The sequence below is a fragment of the Rhinopithecus bieti genome, unplaced genomic scaffold (assembly GCF_001698545.2).
Source record: "Rhinopithecus bieti isolate Rb0 unplaced genomic scaffold, ASM169854v2 scaffold_2272, whole genome shotgun sequence".
NCBI lineage: Eukaryota > Metazoa > Chordata > Mammalia > Primates > Cercopithecidae > Rhinopithecus > Rhinopithecus bieti.
Window position 1 is genome coordinate 663,920 of NW_016804163.1, and position 17,638 is coordinate 681,557.

General features: G+C 38.7%; 1 protein-coding gene across 5 annotated transcripts in view; it reads left to right on the forward strand.

The window, feature by feature from the left end:
* The window catches only part of CD226 (CD226 molecule), a 103,742-nt gene extending 86,376 nt beyond the window's left edge, over positions 1-17,366 (forward strand). For 4 of the 5 annotated variants that reach the window (XM_017867077.1, XM_017867076.1, XM_017867075.1 and 1 more), the window contains 2 exons: positions 10,139-10,193; positions 13,151-17,366. In XM_017867077.1, coding sequence (XP_017722566.1) covers positions 10,139-10,193; positions 13,151-13,403 — 308 coding nt within the window. In that variant the 3' untranslated portion in view covers positions 13,404-17,366. Of the gene's footprint in view, positions 1-6,470; positions 6,574-10,138; positions 10,194-13,150 lie in introns of all 5 variants that reach the window. The other variant, XM_017867079.1, reaches the window with a different exon arrangement.
* Positions 17,367-17,638: the final 272 nt, after the last annotated feature.

A 17,638-nucleotide genomic window follows, 5' to 3' on the forward strand; every position in this document is an offset into this window, starting at 1 on the left:
TCCTTCCTTCCTTCCTTCCTTCCTTCCTTCCTTCCTTCCTTCCTTCCTTCCTTCCTTCTTTCCTCCCTTTTCCTCTCCTTTCTTCTCTCTATCCTTTCTTTTTCTTTCTTTCCCTTCTTTACTTTTCTTTTTCTGAAACAAAAGTTCTCACATATTTATTACTGAACCTACCTACTAGTGCAGAGCATATAAACAAAGATAAAAAACATATTCCCAATAAAACATGTTCGACTGTCCAGACAGTAGTGACATTTACAGCTCGGTATGGTGACACGATCATGACCTTGACACAGCGTAAACCTGCGTGCCATCTCACGTACAATTCCGTATAAACCTGGCTTGGTTCTTCTTCAGTGGCTCCATTTTGGACCTGTACCTGGTTTTATTACCAGCTTTCATCTGAGTCCACTGGGGAACGGGATGATTTTGCTTTTGTTTCTTTTGAGCCCGAAAGTCTTGTGAGAAGACATGGCGAGGAATGGAGTCAACCACACACACCATGATGGCAGAGAAAACCACTTGTTATCTTTCATCTTTTTGAGAAAAGCCTCGGGTGTGAGGTAGTTTCTCATTGCGGTTTTAATTTGCATTTTCCAGCATAATGCTGGATGTTGGAGAGTCAGGATCTGTGGGTTTTCCCTGGCGTGTTCTTTGGCCCAGTTATTTAGGTTCTAAGTGACTTGGTTTCTTCACTCCCTAACTCCACCCCAGCCCTAATAGAGGATAAACAATAGACTTTAATGGCCGCTCTTGCCTGCCGAACTCTGAGGGAAGGGACTGGCAATATTTCTATCATGAGCCTTTTCTAAGAGTTTATAACTCAGCCGTAAATACTTGTCATTGCCAGAAACGTAGCCTAGAGGGTCACAATCCTGGAGTAAATTATTCATTTATATATTTCACTGACTTGCTTTAGATTGTTTTAACGGTATTTATCTTTCGTGATGGAAGGAAAAATAATGGTTTTATGGTTCAAGACACTTTTGTCCTCCTATGGATCAACACAGCATTGAGATATAACTGAAAAAAAGTTAGCAGAGAAATGGCTTCTGGCAATAATTCTTCTTTTTTAAGGAGAAGGGCTTCAGAGTTAACATTACTCTATCTGAGATCTATTAGCAAAACTTAAAAAAGTAAATGTTAGGGACTATTGATTAACTCCTGAAGCATCCGTACCCATTTGCTTGTCCTTTTTATTTTCCGCAGCCATACAGGGCCCAGCAAGGTGCAAGTTTACCCCAGCCGTGTTCTAAGCTGGTGGTCATTCATGTGGAAGCGGCAGGCAGGGCAGGGAGTGGAGTGAGAAGCCATGTCAGCTACAGCCTGGGCCACTTTAGATTGGAATGTCTCTGGATTGAATCTCTACCTGACCCCGTGCTTTATTTCACCTTTATTTCTTAGGAAAAAATCCTTTTCCCAAACTCTTTTAAATTGTCTAGGAGTTTTCGAAGCAATATATGTTCCACTAAATCAGGTATTGTGGTATTAGGATATGCAGATCTGTAAGTTTTCATCCACGGGTCCTGGCTCAAAACTCCCATGGTCCTTGTTATAATGTTGGGACACTTTAGGCCTCAGGAAACAGAAACTCTCTCTGACCTTCTCCCATCCTTTCTCCTGACCAAGGTAAGACTAATCTGAATATGGGTCAAAAGACCCTCATTCCAGAGACTATCCCACTCCATACCTAAAGTCTGGACAGGCCTTGTTGGGTTTAGATGATATGCTTTTTGCCCAATCCCATTTCTACAAGGTTGTCAGTCATACCTATGTAATGAAGCCTCCGTAAAAACCCAAGAGGATGGGGTTTGGAGAGTTTCTGGATAGCTGAACACGTGGAGCCTCCTACAGGACAGCGTGGACAGGGAGGGCATGGGAGCTCTGTGCCCCTTTACACGTGCCTCACCCTACCAATCTCTTCATCTGTATCCCTTGCAATATCCTTGATATTAAACTGGCAAATGTGTTTTCTTGAGCTCTGTAAGTGGCTCCACCACGTTAACCAAACCTGAAAAAGGGGTCTTGGGAACCCCAGCTTGAAGCCCATCGGTCAGAAGTTCTAGAGGCCTGGGGCTGGGTGCGGTGGCTCACACCTCTAATCCCAGCACTTTGGGAGGCTGAGGAGGGTGGATCACCTTAGGTGAGGAGTTCGAGACCAGTCTAACTAACATGGTGAAACCCCGTCTCTACTAAAAATACAAAAATTAGCTGAACATAGTGGCAGGCACCTGTAATCTCAGCTACTTGGGAGGCTGAGGCAGAATCACTTGAACCTGGGAGGTGGAGATTGCAGTGAGCTGAGATCCTGCCATTGCACTCCAGCCTGGGTGACAGAGTGAGACTCTGTCTCAAAAAAAAAAAAAAAAAATTCTAGAGGCCTGGACTCGCAATTGGTGTCTGAAGGGTGGGGTTGGCAATGGGGGTGGGGGGGTGATGTCTTTGGGACTGAGCCCTGAACCTGTGGGATCTGATACCATCCTTAGGTAGATCGTGTCAGATTTGAATTGGCGGACACTCAGCTGGTGTCCGTTACTTGGTGTGTGGGGAAAACCGGAAAACCACCCACATCTTTGGTCACAGAAATCTGTTGATGATTTCTGTGGTAGTGTGAGAGCAGAGGAAAAACACAATTTGAGAGTTTTTTTCTACACAGGTGTCAAGTTTGTTTTTACCTACCACTTTGTCTATAGTACCAGGCATACAGTACACCGTGAAATACTTTGTGTTTAAAGACCGAGTGAATAAATGGATATAATCCAAGAGGTCAAACATTACTACAAAGAGGTTACAAATAGGTAACATATTTCCTATGAAACAATGCATCTGAAATTTGGATTTATAATTGAACAGTGTCTGACAAGGGGTGGTACTTTCAAGCAGATTATACTGTTAAATGCATATAAATTAGACCTTAATAAAGAAAGACATCTTAATTGTTAAGTATTCTGAATCTTTCTTTCTTTCTTTCTTTCTTTCTTTCTTTCTTTCTTTCTTTCTTCTTTTCTTTCTTTCTTTCTTTCTTTCTTTCTTTCTTTCTTTCGTCCTTCCTTCCTTCCTTCCTTCCTTCCTTCCTTCCTTCCTTCCTTCCTTCCTTCTTCCTTCCTTCCTCTTCCTTTCTTCTTCTTTTTCTTCTTTCTTTCTTTCCTTTTTTTTTTTTTTGACGGAATCTGGCTCTGTCGCCAGGCTGGAGTGGCAGTGGCCGGATCTCGCCCACTGCAAGCTCCCTGCCTTCCGGTTTACGCCATCTCCTGCCTCAGCCTCCGAGCAGCTGGACTACAGGCACCCGCCACCCTCGCCGGCTAGTTTGTTGTATTTTTTAGTAGAGATGGGTTTCACCGGTGTTAGCCAGGATGGTACTCATCTCTCTGACCTCATGATCCGCCCATCTCGGCCTCCCAAAGTGCTGGGAGGCCAGGCTTGAGCCACCGCGCCCGGCCCTGAATCTATTTCTTAAAGAAAGATTTCTACATCCTGTACTTTAACCACTAAGATTTGATAAAATATTCTTTTTTAAGCATGCAGATCTTTAATTGTTTTGTACTGTAATGCCCGATCACAAAAGGAACACATCATCTAGAAAATCTGGAAAATATAAAAAAGCCCAAAGAAAACAATTGCTTTAAAATTTTTTTAAAAATAATTAACTGTCAAATAAAGATTGAATATATTCAGGGCATGCAATGTGATTATTTGATGTGTATAAACATGGTGTGATAATTACCACAATTAATTAACTCATGTATCATCATCCATACTCTACAGTAGGTTCCCATTATAACCACAAGTTGGTACCCTTTTAACCAACGTCTCCCTATTTTCTGCACCTCTACCTCCTGGGAACCACTGCTCTATTCCCTGCTTCTATAAATTTGACTTTTTTAGATTCCACATACAGGTGAGATTATACAGTATTTGTCCTTCTATGTCTGGCTTATTTCACTTAGCATAATGTCCTCCAAATTCATCCATGCTGTCACAAATGGCAGGATTTCATAGCAAAAGAACAACCCAAGTTAAAAGTGGGCAAAAATAGACGTTTTTCCAAAGCCATAACACTGACCAATAGGTATATGGAAAGGTGCTCAACATTACTAGTCATCAGGGACATGCAAATCAAAACCACAGTGAGCTCTCACCTCACCCCTGTTAGAATGGCTGTTATCAAAAAGACAAGAGATAGCAAGTGTTGGTGAGGATGTGGAGGAACGGGAATCTTTGTACACTGTTGGCGGGAATGTAAATGGGTACAGCCATTATTGGTACAGGTTGTAGGTTCCTCAAGAAATTAAAAATAGGCTGGGTGCGGTGACTCATGCCTGTAATTCCAGCATTTTGGGAGGCCAAGACAGGTGGATCACCTGAGGTCAGGAGTTTGAGACCAGCCTGGCCAACATGGTGAAATCTCATCTCTATAAAAATAGAAAAATTAGCTGGGCTTGGTGGCAGACTCCTGTAATCCCAGCTACTCAGAGGCGGAGGCGCAAGAATCGCTTGAACCTGCAAGGAGGAGCTTGCAGTGAGCCAAGATTGCGCCACTGCATTCCAGCCGGGGTAACAAGAACGAAATTCCATCTCAAAAAAATATTAAAAATAAACTCATATGAACCAACAATCCTTCTGATGGGTATTACATACAAAGGAAAAAAAGAAAACGAAATCAGTATCTTGAAGGAATACCTGCACTGTGTATGTATTGCATCATTGTCTACAATAGTCAAGATGTGGATGCAACCTAGGTGTCCATCAACAGATGAATGGATAAAGAAAATGCGGTACATAGACACAGTGGAGTACTATTAACCCTTTGAAACACAAGGAAATCCTGTCATGTGTGACAAGGTGGATAAACCTTGAGGACATTCTGCTAAGTGAAATGAGCCAGACACAAAAAGAAAAAATTTTGCATGACTTCACTTATTTGTGGAATCTAGGTTTAAAAAGTTTAAAAAAAAAATGTTTGCTTATTTGTCTTGGTTTCCCTTTGCAGTAAAGTTTGTAAAAGAATAAGTGGGTCTATACTTTGAGTTCTTATGAAAAAAATGCAGCTAAGTAGTGGATAAAGTGAGAAGAAATTATCTGGGGAAAAGATGGGGAAGAATTGGTTGACGGGTGTGATTTTCAGGATGCAGTAGGATTCCAGACAGCCTGGGTGTCACAGTACAAACATTCAAGCTTTGATTTCAGGAGGAAGGAAAATTGTGCTGCTGTTTCAGAGCCTGGCCCCATCCTAACGGTGGGGTGATTGACAGGTTCGCTTTCCCGAAGAGAGACAGCAACAAAGACCACTGGGTTTCAATTCAATCGCATTCCCAGCAGCAGGTGTTGATGGGATTCTTCTCTGTGGGAGGCGCTCACAACATGCTCTGTGGGTTGCGGGGTGAGAGGTGTGTTGTGGGCAGAAGGATATAACAAAAAGATAACATGTTCTCTGCCCTCACTGGCCTCACACTCCAGAGGAGACATTTCTCTAATCGCAGTTGATTGTTCTTGTGAATATTGACTCATCAGAGTCTCATCGCAATTCCGTGATGTAATTAGGGCTGCTGCCATTGCTGTCAGTTGACAGATGAAAGACACATACATAGTAAGGAATTTGCTGGAGTCGGTCAGTTGAATTGTGCAAGATTTAGGATGAGAATTTCAGATTACTGGGCCATGGTAAATTTTCAGACATTGAGTTGGAGTAACATTGATTTTTTTTTCCTCATTACCAAATTGAATAGAAAATATCTATTTTTTAAATTATGCTTATAAACATCAAAGTTATATTCTGTTGTATGTTGAATGTACTTAATATATCAGGCATAAAAGAGAATCTTTGTGTATTTACTATTTTATTTATGTTTAGACAGGGTCTCTCTCTGTTGCCCAGGCTGGAGTGCAGTGGCGTGATCTCAGCTCACTGCAACCCTGCCTCCAGGGTTCAAATGAGTCTTGTGCCTCAGCCTACTGAGTAGCTGGGATTATAGGTATGTGCCACCACACTGGGATAATTTTTTGTGTTTTTAGTAGAGACGGGGTTTCACCATATTGCCCATGCTGGTCTCGAACTCCTGGCCTCAAGTGATCCACTGTCCCAAACCTCTGCAATTACAGGCCTGAGCCACTACACCTGGCCTATTTACTATTTTAATAGTTATTTTTTCTGCAAAAGATTTTGTGTATATGACTGGCAGCTTATTTGAATGAGGTCTTTGGCAAACGCGTGCTCTTTATATTTTTGTTCTTCTTAAGGTGTAAAACTCAGCTTAATCAAGAAACAAATACAAATCTATTAGGAGTTAGAAATATTTAGGAGACTCTAAAAGAAAATTCTCTTTTTCCTGTAGCTCATTCTATTTTTTTTTGTTGGATTCTTTGTCTTTGTTACTCAATAATTAATGTCTCTTTTCTTTATTTTCCTGCCTTACTTTTTACTGCCTTTGGCTGAATTCCTAATTCCTACAATATATATATATTTTTTCTCCTAGGTAAAACCGATAACCAATATACCCGCTTTGTGGCTGGAGGGACAGTTTTATTGTTGTTGTTTGTTATCTCAATTACCACCATCATTGTCATTTTCCTTAACAGGTGAGTAGTGCAACTTATCCTGAATCTTACTCAGCGTGAGTAATTCCAATGTTAGAGGTTCTCTATTAATAACCCAGTAATTTGTCAAGCTGTCTCAGCAATCACATACATATTTCTGTGAGCACTGTTCTAACATAAAGGAGGAGAAGTAGCTGTGGTAATGTTACAGGGAGAGCTGGAATAGTTCATCTGAGAGTTAGTAGAAGCTGGTGGTCTGCCCCTTTTATTTTCTGCTTGATACCTCTGCTCTTTGTCCTGCCCTGTCTTCCTCCTCCTCCAAGGAAAAAGCTGTCAGTGAGGGGGTGGCGTGTGTGTGCATGGATGACACAGCGTGAGGTGGATACAGATTCTGAGAAGGGGAAGAACAAGGTTTAACAGTGATAAAGCCTTCATTTATTCATTTATCAAATATTTATTGTGCACAGCAGTGAACAAGACATAATGAAACTCACATCCCAATAAGCAAACAGCATAATTTCAAATAGTTGTATATTCTCAGAACCAAGAAACCTAAGTGCTTAAAAATTACTGAGAAGAAGGAATTGGAAGGCGCTGCCTTAGAGAGAGCAGGGAGCCATTTGGCCTATACTAAATTTCTTTTTATTTTTTATTGACTGGTCACAGTGATATATGCCTGAAGTTCCAGCTACTCAGGAGGCTGAGGCTGGAGGATTGCTTGAGCCCAAGAGTTCAAGTCCAGCCTAGGCAACATAGCAAGACCCTGTCAATAACAAAAGTTAAAAATTAAAAAAAAATCTTTTACTGTGTTGTAGCACAGTTGGGCATTTTCTAGGATATTCTTGGCTGAGTTTTTCTTCCCCTTCTAGCTCTTTTGTGCTTATCAACTCACTTGTGTAGGTATTTGTTACATATCTTTGCTGTAATCATAGCAAAGAAATTATTCCTTATAATGTATTACAGCTAAAGTGTTATCTTAAGGGAGGAAGGGACCACACTTTTGATGTCTCTATTTTGCATGTCTGGCATATCAAGACACTTAATATATGTTTGCTGGGTAAGTGAATATGTCCATCTGCACTCCTCTCCTTCAGTAATGTTACCAAATACACCACACACCCACACACACACACACACACACACACACACACGCACGCTTTGTTAATAGGATTTCCAGTAGGCCTCTCCATCTTGTCTCTTCATCCTTGACCTCTGGTTCTTTAGCAGCTGTCATCACTGCTCTCTGATTTTGGTAATGTCTCCAACCTGCTCTCAGCTATAGCCTCTTTCTCTAACCCATCCGGTTTCCCTGGTTCTTCTTCTGAAAGCTGGGTTGGCATGTCATCTTCCTGTTCAATATCTTTGATTATCTTCCCACTGCTACCAGAATAATGTTAAAACTCATTAACCCTGTCATTGAAGTTGCCCTACATTCTGACTGAAGTCTAATTTTTATTCACACTTTCTACTTTATTTATTCTCCCTGATGTTGATAAATTTTGTGAAAACTGAAGCACACCCAACGCTCTCCCCATCTGGTTTGCTACCAAAATGCTGTTTCCCCACATTTAGCTGCTTTCCCGTGTATCATTCAAGGTGTGAAACACCTGTCCCCTCTGTGGGCTCTGCACTGTTCTCCGTCCCTGCAGATAGACATGATGTCACCATCTGGAGTCATTGTGTACGTCTCTGCTACTCCTCACATCCTGCTTTGTATTTTAATCACTTTCATGCTTGCCATCCCTTCATAATGGCAGAGTGTGTGTTTTATTCATTTCTTAGCATTTGATAGCATTTAGCACTAATCTGCCCAAATAATGAATGCTCAATAAACATTTGTCTAATTAAACTGAAACAGGAGATCAGGTCATTTTACCTTTTTCCCCACCATAGACTGCCCTTAAGTCTTTCCCTGAACAGAAATTAGCAAATTGAGGTAAGGAATGGAGGTGTTAGTAGCACCACGGACTCCTCCACTGTTTCACCTTGGCAATGGGAAACATCCTGGGGGCAGAGATGGCAGAGGGAGTACCCGGGAACTGGGCAATGTGACTAAGAGACAGCGAGTGGTGACAAACCTCCACAGGGACACAGATGTTGGACGTGATAGATTTTGCTTCATGAAAATGCATCACTTTTACATGAATAGCTAAATTGAACGGTAGAATATATTGTCCCACTTGGTTAAATGTGATAAAAGGAGATTAGTGGACTTGAATTTGTAATCATAGATGCACACCACAAGGGAAAGCACTTGTTCTTTCTACCTTGTCACTAGCATCAGTTTGTGGTTGTGACTTCCAATGGAAATGCTTTGAAAGATGACCCAAGGGCTCCAACAATGACCTTCTGAACTCTGTTTTACTGACTGTTTTAAAAAATCCTGCAGCTTCAGATGTATCGACTTGGATAGAAGCCAACATAAATCAGACAGTGTCTCTGAACAAAACTGAATTCTTCACACTCAGCGCCTGGTAGCCTGTGTGCTGGAGGAATTGGCAGCAGTTTCTCTGCTCCTGGTGTGTGCTGTTTTCATGCGGAGATAGCAACAGTAACACAACTAAGTGAACATGGCTAGGGAAAGCGCCTCCCACTGGCAAGTGTGAAAGGAGACAAAATACGGCGAGGCGTGGTGGCTCACGCCTGTAATCCCAGCACTTTGGGAGGATGAGGTGGGTGGATAATTTGAGATCAGGAGTTTGAGACCAGCCTGGCCCAAATGGTGAAACCGCAGCTCTACTAAAACTACAAAAATTAGCTGGGCGTGGTCGTGGTTGTCTGTAGTCTCAGCTACTCAGGAGGCTGAGGCAGGAGAATCACTTGAACCCGGGAGGTGGAGGCTGCCTTGAGCCAAGATTGCACCACTGTACTCCAGCCTAGGTAACAGAGTAAGACTCTGTCTCAAACAAACAAACAAAAAGGAGCCAAAGTATGTTCTATAGATGTGTACCAGATTGTGGGAAGAAATTTAATATTTAGGGAGAAAAATGTTAGATACTTATTTTTACATTCCTTGTGAACATTGGCATTAACAAATAGGGAGCCTTTGTTTTCGGGGCTCTCTGGGTTTTGGCATTGAAAATCTCTCATCTTGGGAAACTCCTTAGTCCCAGGCAAACCAGAATGGCTGGTCAACATAAATCTAATTGTGATATGTTTACTCTCTTTATTTTTTTATTTTCATTTTTATTTTCTTAACATTTATTTTAAGTTCAGGGATACACGTGCAGGATGTGCAGGTTTGTTAGCTAGGTAAACATGTGTCATGGGGTTTGTTGTATAGATTATTTCATCACCCAGGTATTAAGCCTCATACCCAATAGTTATTTTCCTCTCCCTCCTCCCACCCTCCACCCTCCAGTAGGCTCCAGTGTGTGTTGTTCCCCTCTGTGTGTCCACGTGTTCTCATCATTCAGCTCCTACTTATAGGTAAGAACATGTGGTATTTGGTTTTCTCTTCCTGCATTGGTTTGCTAAGGATAATGGCCTCCAGCTCTATCCATGTCCCTGCAAAGGACATGGCCTCATTTCTTTTTATAGCGTGTTTGAAATAATATTGGTGCTGGAATATCATATCTTTATATCCTTTATTGAATATGCATTCCAGAAGGAGAAGGAGAGAAAGAAGCGATCTATATACAGAGTCCTGGGATACACAGAAGGTAAGTTTATACGAAACTGTCATTATATCTTTTGTAATTTACAAATGCAAAGTCAGTCTCTTTTGCAGTTAGCAATCTTATATTTTACTGTCCTTTCAGTAACCTGACCATGCAGTTGCCTGTAATTTAAATATCAGCTATTTGGAGAAAGTTATTTTCTGAACTATTCTATTTTTAATACCCTTTGAAACTAAGTTTTTTATATGAATATAAATAAAGGAGCAATTACCCTGGCGTAATAACAATCAGCACTATGCCTTCCCTAAATCTTTGTTCCTTTTCTAGGGCTGCTGTGACAAATTACCAAAACTGGGTGGCTTAAAACATTATGGAAGAAATCTATTCTTCCATAATTCTGGAGGGTTGATGTACGAAAAACAGTGTCAGAAGGACTGGTTGCTTCGTGGGATGAGAATCCATCCCATGCTTCTGTCCAGCTGCTAGTGGAGCTGTCGGTCCTTGGCTGGCAGACCAATTGCTTCAATCTCTGCCCCTGTCATCACTGTTCTCACCTGTGTGTTTGTGTCTGCCTTCCTTCTTTTCTTATGAAGACCCCAGTCATCTTGGACTTAAAGGCCCACCCTTCTCCAGCACAGTGTTATTTGAGCTTAGCTAATTACAAGGATCCTATTTTCAAATGAGGTCACATTATGAGGTTCTGAGGAGGACATGAATTTGCGGGGGACACTATCTAACCCAGGAGAGGACATAGTATTTTTATGTCATAAGGTTATTGTGATGGTTAAATTGCATAAAAGAACCAGAAATATAGCAAGCATATAGAAGAGCATAATGATATTCATTATTATTATTATCTTTGGAGTTAAGTTATTAATTAGTATGTACTTACGTTATACAGCCAAATAACTTTTTTATTTCCTTATGGGCTGCAGGAGTTTGATGAGCTGTGAAAGTTTCTTCCTTATTCTGCCTTGCTCCTGCCCCTGGTTGTTTAACTAAAAGACGAGAAACTTCCTTCTGGGTTTGCAGATAAGAGGAATATGTATTTTCATGATCATTATCCCCACTATACTTCAAATCTATCCTGTTTATGAAATTTCACAAAGAAAGTTGCTATGTATTGAACATTTGTGTCTTCCCAAAATTCATATGTTGAAATCCTAACCCCCAATGTGATGATATTAGGAGGTGGAGACTTTGGGATGTAATTAGATCATCAGAGTGGAATCTTCACAAATGGGATTAGTGCCTTTTTAAGGACAGAAGTGCTTGCTTCCTCTTTCTGTTCTTTGCAATGTGAGGATACTGAGAAGACAGTTATCTGCATACCAAGAAACAGGCCCTCAGGCCCTCACCAGACTCTCTCTCTCTTTTTTTTTTTTTTTGCTCAAGTTAAGAGGATATTTTCTTAATCTTGGACTTCCCAGCCTCCAGAACTGTGAGGAATAAGTGTTTGTGGTTTAAGCAGCCCAGTCTACGGTATTTTGTTACAGCAGCCCAAACTAAGACAAAAATTTTCCCAAATCCTATCCAAAAGTATATACATTTCTTTTCATTTTAATTATTTGCAATTGAATTCTAGATGGCCAAAAACCAAGTGCTAAAAGGTTCTGACAGTCCAACATGTGTTCGTAAGACGCCTTCACAATTGATCAGTTTAACTTTTAAAAAATTAAATAGTTACTTTTGCAAAAATATTTTTTTGGTTGTTGGCAAAAACATAGATTGCTTCTTGATGCCAACTGTAGAATCAAGAAACCTTGCTTTGTTTCATCAGCCACTTCAGCAAGCAATAAATTGGTGCTCTGTCATATACAATTGTGGGATTACCTTCTTCATCCTTAGCACTCCGTCTACTCATGCCAATCCAGTCACATTTATTGTTGTGAATTTGGGGAATGAAAAGGAGCTTTGCAACTGTCTATATTAGGTATCCAACTTTTTCAGGCTTTTGTAGAATAATATTTTGAAGGATTATTAAAGAGTTAATAGGTCGGACTGTCAAAAAAGACGTTAGAACTCTTCATTCTCTTTTTAAAAGGACAACCTGCATAAGTAATCATGGCACTTGAATTTTCATTTTGCTTTCCTCTTAAAAACACTAAGATCTGGCTGGGCATGGTGGCTCATCCTTGTAATCCCAGCACTTTGGGAGGCTCAGGCTGGCAGATCCTCTGAGGTCAGGAGTTCGAGACCACCCTGGCCAACATGGTGAAACTCCATCTCTATTAAAAATACAAAAACTAGCTGGGTGTGATGGTGCATGCCTGTAATCCCAGCTACTCGGGAGGCTGAGGCAGGAGAATTGTTTGAACCTGGGAGGTGGAGGTTGCAGTGAGCCGAAATTGTGCCACTGCACTCCAGCTTGGGCAACAGAGAGAGACTCTGACTCAGAAAAAAACAAACAAACAAAAAAAAACAACACTGAGGTCAATCTAAATTTTTAAATTACTCATCAAAAGATCTTTCTCTAGTCTCTTTTGTCTCTCAATTTGTCTTTCTTTTTTCACACCTGCATAGTTTCTGTTACATACATACATATGTGGTCAAAGTGACTTGATTACAGTAGAGAAGATTAATGATTATACAATATCATCTTGAAAGTGAATGTCAGTTTGTTGTTTTGTTAACTTTTTATATGTTAAGTTGCTTATTTTTTAAGGTTCAGACATGATGTTAGAATTTCCATATAAAACTGATAATAATTGTTCTTATCAAAATAGCTTAACATTGGGAGAGAGAGTTCCACATTGAAACAGGTAATTCATAGCACAATACGGCAAGTATTAATGTAGACTAGGTTTCTGTTGCATCTCAGTCAAGAATGTGATTTCTAACAGAAGTTCAATACAGTGAGAAGAATGTTTTATCAAATTAATTATAATGGAAATTTGTCCCATATCATGCCTGCATTTCTGAGAGGTATGTTTTGAATGTCTTCATTAGTTGTTGAAATGCAGTGAATTATTGACATTCTCTGATGTTTGTCTTTCTAGGCACCCAAGAACTATAGAAGCCCCATCTCTGCCAGTCAACCTACCAATCAATCCATGGATGATACAAGAGAGGATATTTATGTCAACTATCCAACCTTCTCTCGTAGACCAAAGACTAGAGTTTAAGCTTATTCTTGACATGAGTGCATTAATAATGACTCTTATGTACTCATGCATGGATTGTTATGCAATTTTTTTCCACTACCCATGGTCTACCTTAGATACTAGTTGTCTCATTGAGTTCATTTGGTAGGAAACGTACTTCATTACCTAAAAAACATTTTTCATGGAACTGTTTCAGAAAACCTGACTCCAACTTGTTTATATACAAAAGAAAATTTACTGAATCATGTAACAGAATGATCCAGGGGAGATTAAGCTTTTGGCAAGGACTATTTACCAGGGCTTAAATGTGTCTAGAATTAAGTATGGGCATAAACTGGCTTCTGAATCCCTTTCCACAGTGTTGGATCCATTTCCTTGGTCTTGGCCTCACTCTCATGCAGGTTTTCCTCTTGTGTTGGCAAGATGGCTGCCAACTCTTGGCAATTCATACATCCTTGTTTCTGTCTGGTAGAGAGTTTGCTTCTCTAATAGAACCAACACATTTGGTTACTTTTTCATTGTTAAATAGGCATCATGATCAGAAACGATGGAATGGCTTAAGAAAACTAAGGGCTCACTTCTAGAGCTGAGAGCAGGGTCAAAGCACAATACTAGGCAATTCAGAGCATGGTTAGAAGAGGGAACAGGAGTCTCAAAGCTGGGGAGTTTACCAACAAATATTGACTGCAGTGACTAACCAAGATATTCTTGGTTAACTAAAAAGTGAAATATGGGATGGATTCTAGAAATGGGGTATCTCTCTCCATACTTCTAGAATCCACGCTATCAGCATAGTCCAGAAGAGTACCTGGCAATAGAAGAAATGAATAATCAAGAGGAAGATAAATATGAGAGGGCAATCCCTTGCTATTCTCATATATATTTATCTCTCATTCTGTATAGAATTCTTGCCACCATCCCACGTCTAGCCTTAGGAGCAAATGTAGTAGATAGTCCAATAATAAATAACTTAATGTTTTGGACATTGTTTTTCTTTTCTACTTTTGAGAATTATTTTTAATATGTAAATTCTCTCAAAAGGGTCAGGCACCTAGTTGTTATTTTTTAATGATTATGTGAAACTTGAATATAATATACCACTAAAAGTGACAGCCGGAAGTGGTGGCATAGGATGATAGGGTAGAAATTTGAGAGGGAAAAAAGAAATTGGGAGGGTACAGGCAACAGGAGAAAGGAATCAAACCACAGAAAAATACAAAGGGAAACTTCTGCTTCACAATTTGGACAAAGACAGCCCTAATGACTTCACCAACAGTCAAAGCAATTAGAGGCCATACCTGATATTGTTTGAATTCTAGATGTAGGCAAACAATGAAAAGTATTGGCCAAACTGAATAAAACTGTCATGGTTACCTTGAAAGGACAATGGTCGTTATTAAATATAGTGATCATTCATGTCTAAAAGATTCATTATTTGTCTCTAAAGATTTCTAAAGACCACCATCTAGAGAAGATTCATTATGAAGACTGTATTTAAATATCAAAGTTGTGGACTTCATGATAATCTTAAATGAAGCAAGTCCAAATTCTCCTGTTGCCTAGACAGATTCTAAGATGTAATTTACACTTTTAAGCTAATTAGTGAGTGTTTTATGATTTTAGCCTTAAACACCATGTATGCCAAATAGTGCAATTATTTTGTGAATTACAGAAATGGTAAGTGCCCACATTTCTGTGAATTATAAAATTTGTGAGGTTTTTTAAAATCCTTTTCAGGAGTGAAAAAATTAAAATGACCATTTCCTAGTTGTACTTAAGTAAATGCAAGAAGAGTAAACTCTCATTTTTATTATGTTTGCATAAATATATTTTCATACCTGGATTCATGAAATATTTCCACAAATATATTAGCGTAACAAACTTGAAAGGTAGTTTACAAGAAAACCCTCTATCAGATCAATCAAAGATTCCATGAGATAATTTATTGGTTTGCATGGTGAAGCAAGCTTAGCATCAATTAAAAGGTAAATAATTGCTTTTCTGAATGGTGAAGACAATCAAAATATTACTTTGTGGAAAACTCCAATAACCAAATTCTCAATGATTAGTGTATGTGATCAGGAAAACATTTTTACAATTGTAGTATGGGGAAATATAAATCCAATTTTAAGAGAGAAAATGATGACTGGGTGTGGAAGGGAGAGCACAGTCAGATACCATTGTCATGGTGGTTTTTACTGGGAACTTCGTGGAAGACGTTTGTAGCAAACCACTGAAGTGTTGCAAAGCCTCCAGAGCATTTGGGACTTGTCTCTTTTTTCTTGCGTGTTTTCGTGTTTTTGGTCTCTCATTCAAAATATTGATGAGAACTATTTACTCTGTCATTTCTTCTCTATATATTCTTCCTCTACAGAGTGTAGGATTTTTTTCAGGAATTTGGAGCCATCCTAAGTTCTCCCAAAAATTTTCTGACCTCCTCTGATGCTCCTGTTATACCCTCAGGGTTAATGCTTGTGAAATTCCATTCATTCATTTCTTTCCCTGGACGTCTTTACTTACCAAAGGACTTTCATTGTAATCTTTTTAACATCATCCCTAATTCGTGATAGTTTTGGAACTCTCCGTAGTGTATGTTTCTCTACCTCTACTGTTTTGCACCTATGATTCTGATTGTTACTACGAAATCAGATCAAAACAGATCCACAGAATAAAAGATCAGAATTCCAGTAAATTATGTTATAAATACAGATTTTTTTTTTACAAGTTGCTGCTTTGGAAGCAAAATGCTCCTCAAGTTTTATATATGTATACACATGTATATAATTTATATTGATGGATAATACAACATTAAATAAGAATCTATGCTTCCTTCGAATGCCATTAACATTTACATTAAAGTAACCAATTAAAGGAAATTACTTTGTGATAATAAGGTAGGTAGATTTGTTCAATGTCATTGTGGAGTACCCAGTTTTGTCAGGGAAAGAACACATCTTATTGAACTATGATGACTATGAATTGACTATATTATTATAAGAGATACCTTCAACCTTTATTTTAAAAACTTTATGTAGAATATGTTGAGAAAATAAAATAGAAATTTCATTTACCCCGATCATGCTTAAAATGGGAGGCAGGTAGCTGAGTATATAATTTTTAATTAGTAAAAACTCAAATTTATGTTTTAAGTAATTTAGTTTATTATTAAAGTACTATATATATAAACTTAAAATACATGGGTTATCAATTTAAAAGACAGTAATTAAAAATACTTTTAGTAGGCATTCTTTTATTGTGAGCATACAAGTTATATTGGATTATATAGAATGGCATTAAGTAAAAATTACAGTTGTATGACAGTAATTTTCTAAATTGGGAGAGTCCGCGTTGTAAGTAGAGATCACTGTGACCAAATTGCTTCTCCTTGATTTATAATGATATACTGTATTTTGTACTGCTTATATGAAATTTCAGCAAGATTGATGATATTATAAAGATGCTTATAAAGTGCAAGTGGAGATGCTAAATTGTGAGTACAAAGAGGTTTCTTTTCACAACAGTGATAAGAAAATTCTTTAAAAAAAATAAGACAACATAAACATGTCACCATTAGTTTAGCTACTATTAAAATGTAACATCTAGAAAGTATTGACCTTCACCTTCAGACTTCTGTGTAAGTTAGTATATTTTTTCACTGATCTGTTCATTAGAATTCTTCTAGCCAAGACTCTGGGCTCTTAAAACATTTATCTGAAAACTAAAACAAGTTTAGTTTTAAAAGCTTCTCTATTTCTAGTGATTCAATAGGTAGAAAAACAGCTTCTAGAATTAACTGCAATGCTTTCTAAGGAAATTTTATAAATCCTCAAGGTCGGTTTACATATATTTTTCCAGATTCAAAGCACTAACTATGTTGTAAGATGTTGTAAGAAAAGGTCTATTTGGAAGTATGGGCGATAAATGCATGGGATAATTCTGGTTTATTTTCTGTTATCCTTGTTAGAATAAGTTATATGGTCAACCTGTCTAGAATACTTTTTCCAGTGTTAGTGTGTACTTTTGAATTTTTGGTTCTTGTAGTGTATAGAAATATTTTCCTAGATGTAGTGTATTCTGTTGTTTTGAATGAATAAAACGCAATGTTTCTCGATCACTAGCTTCATTTGCCATCAAGAAATAGCAGGGAAAATTTTCTACAGAATAAAATCAACGTGATGAATTACATGCAGAAAAATTCAAATCAATGATGCATTGTAACTTTTATCTCAATGCAATATTCCTATTATTATTATTATTATTATTATTATTATTATTTTGAGACGGAGTTTCGCTTTCGTTGCCCAGACTGGAGTGCAATGGCGCGATCACGGCTCACCACAACCTCCGCCTCCCGGATTCAAGTGATTCTCCCACCTCAGCTTC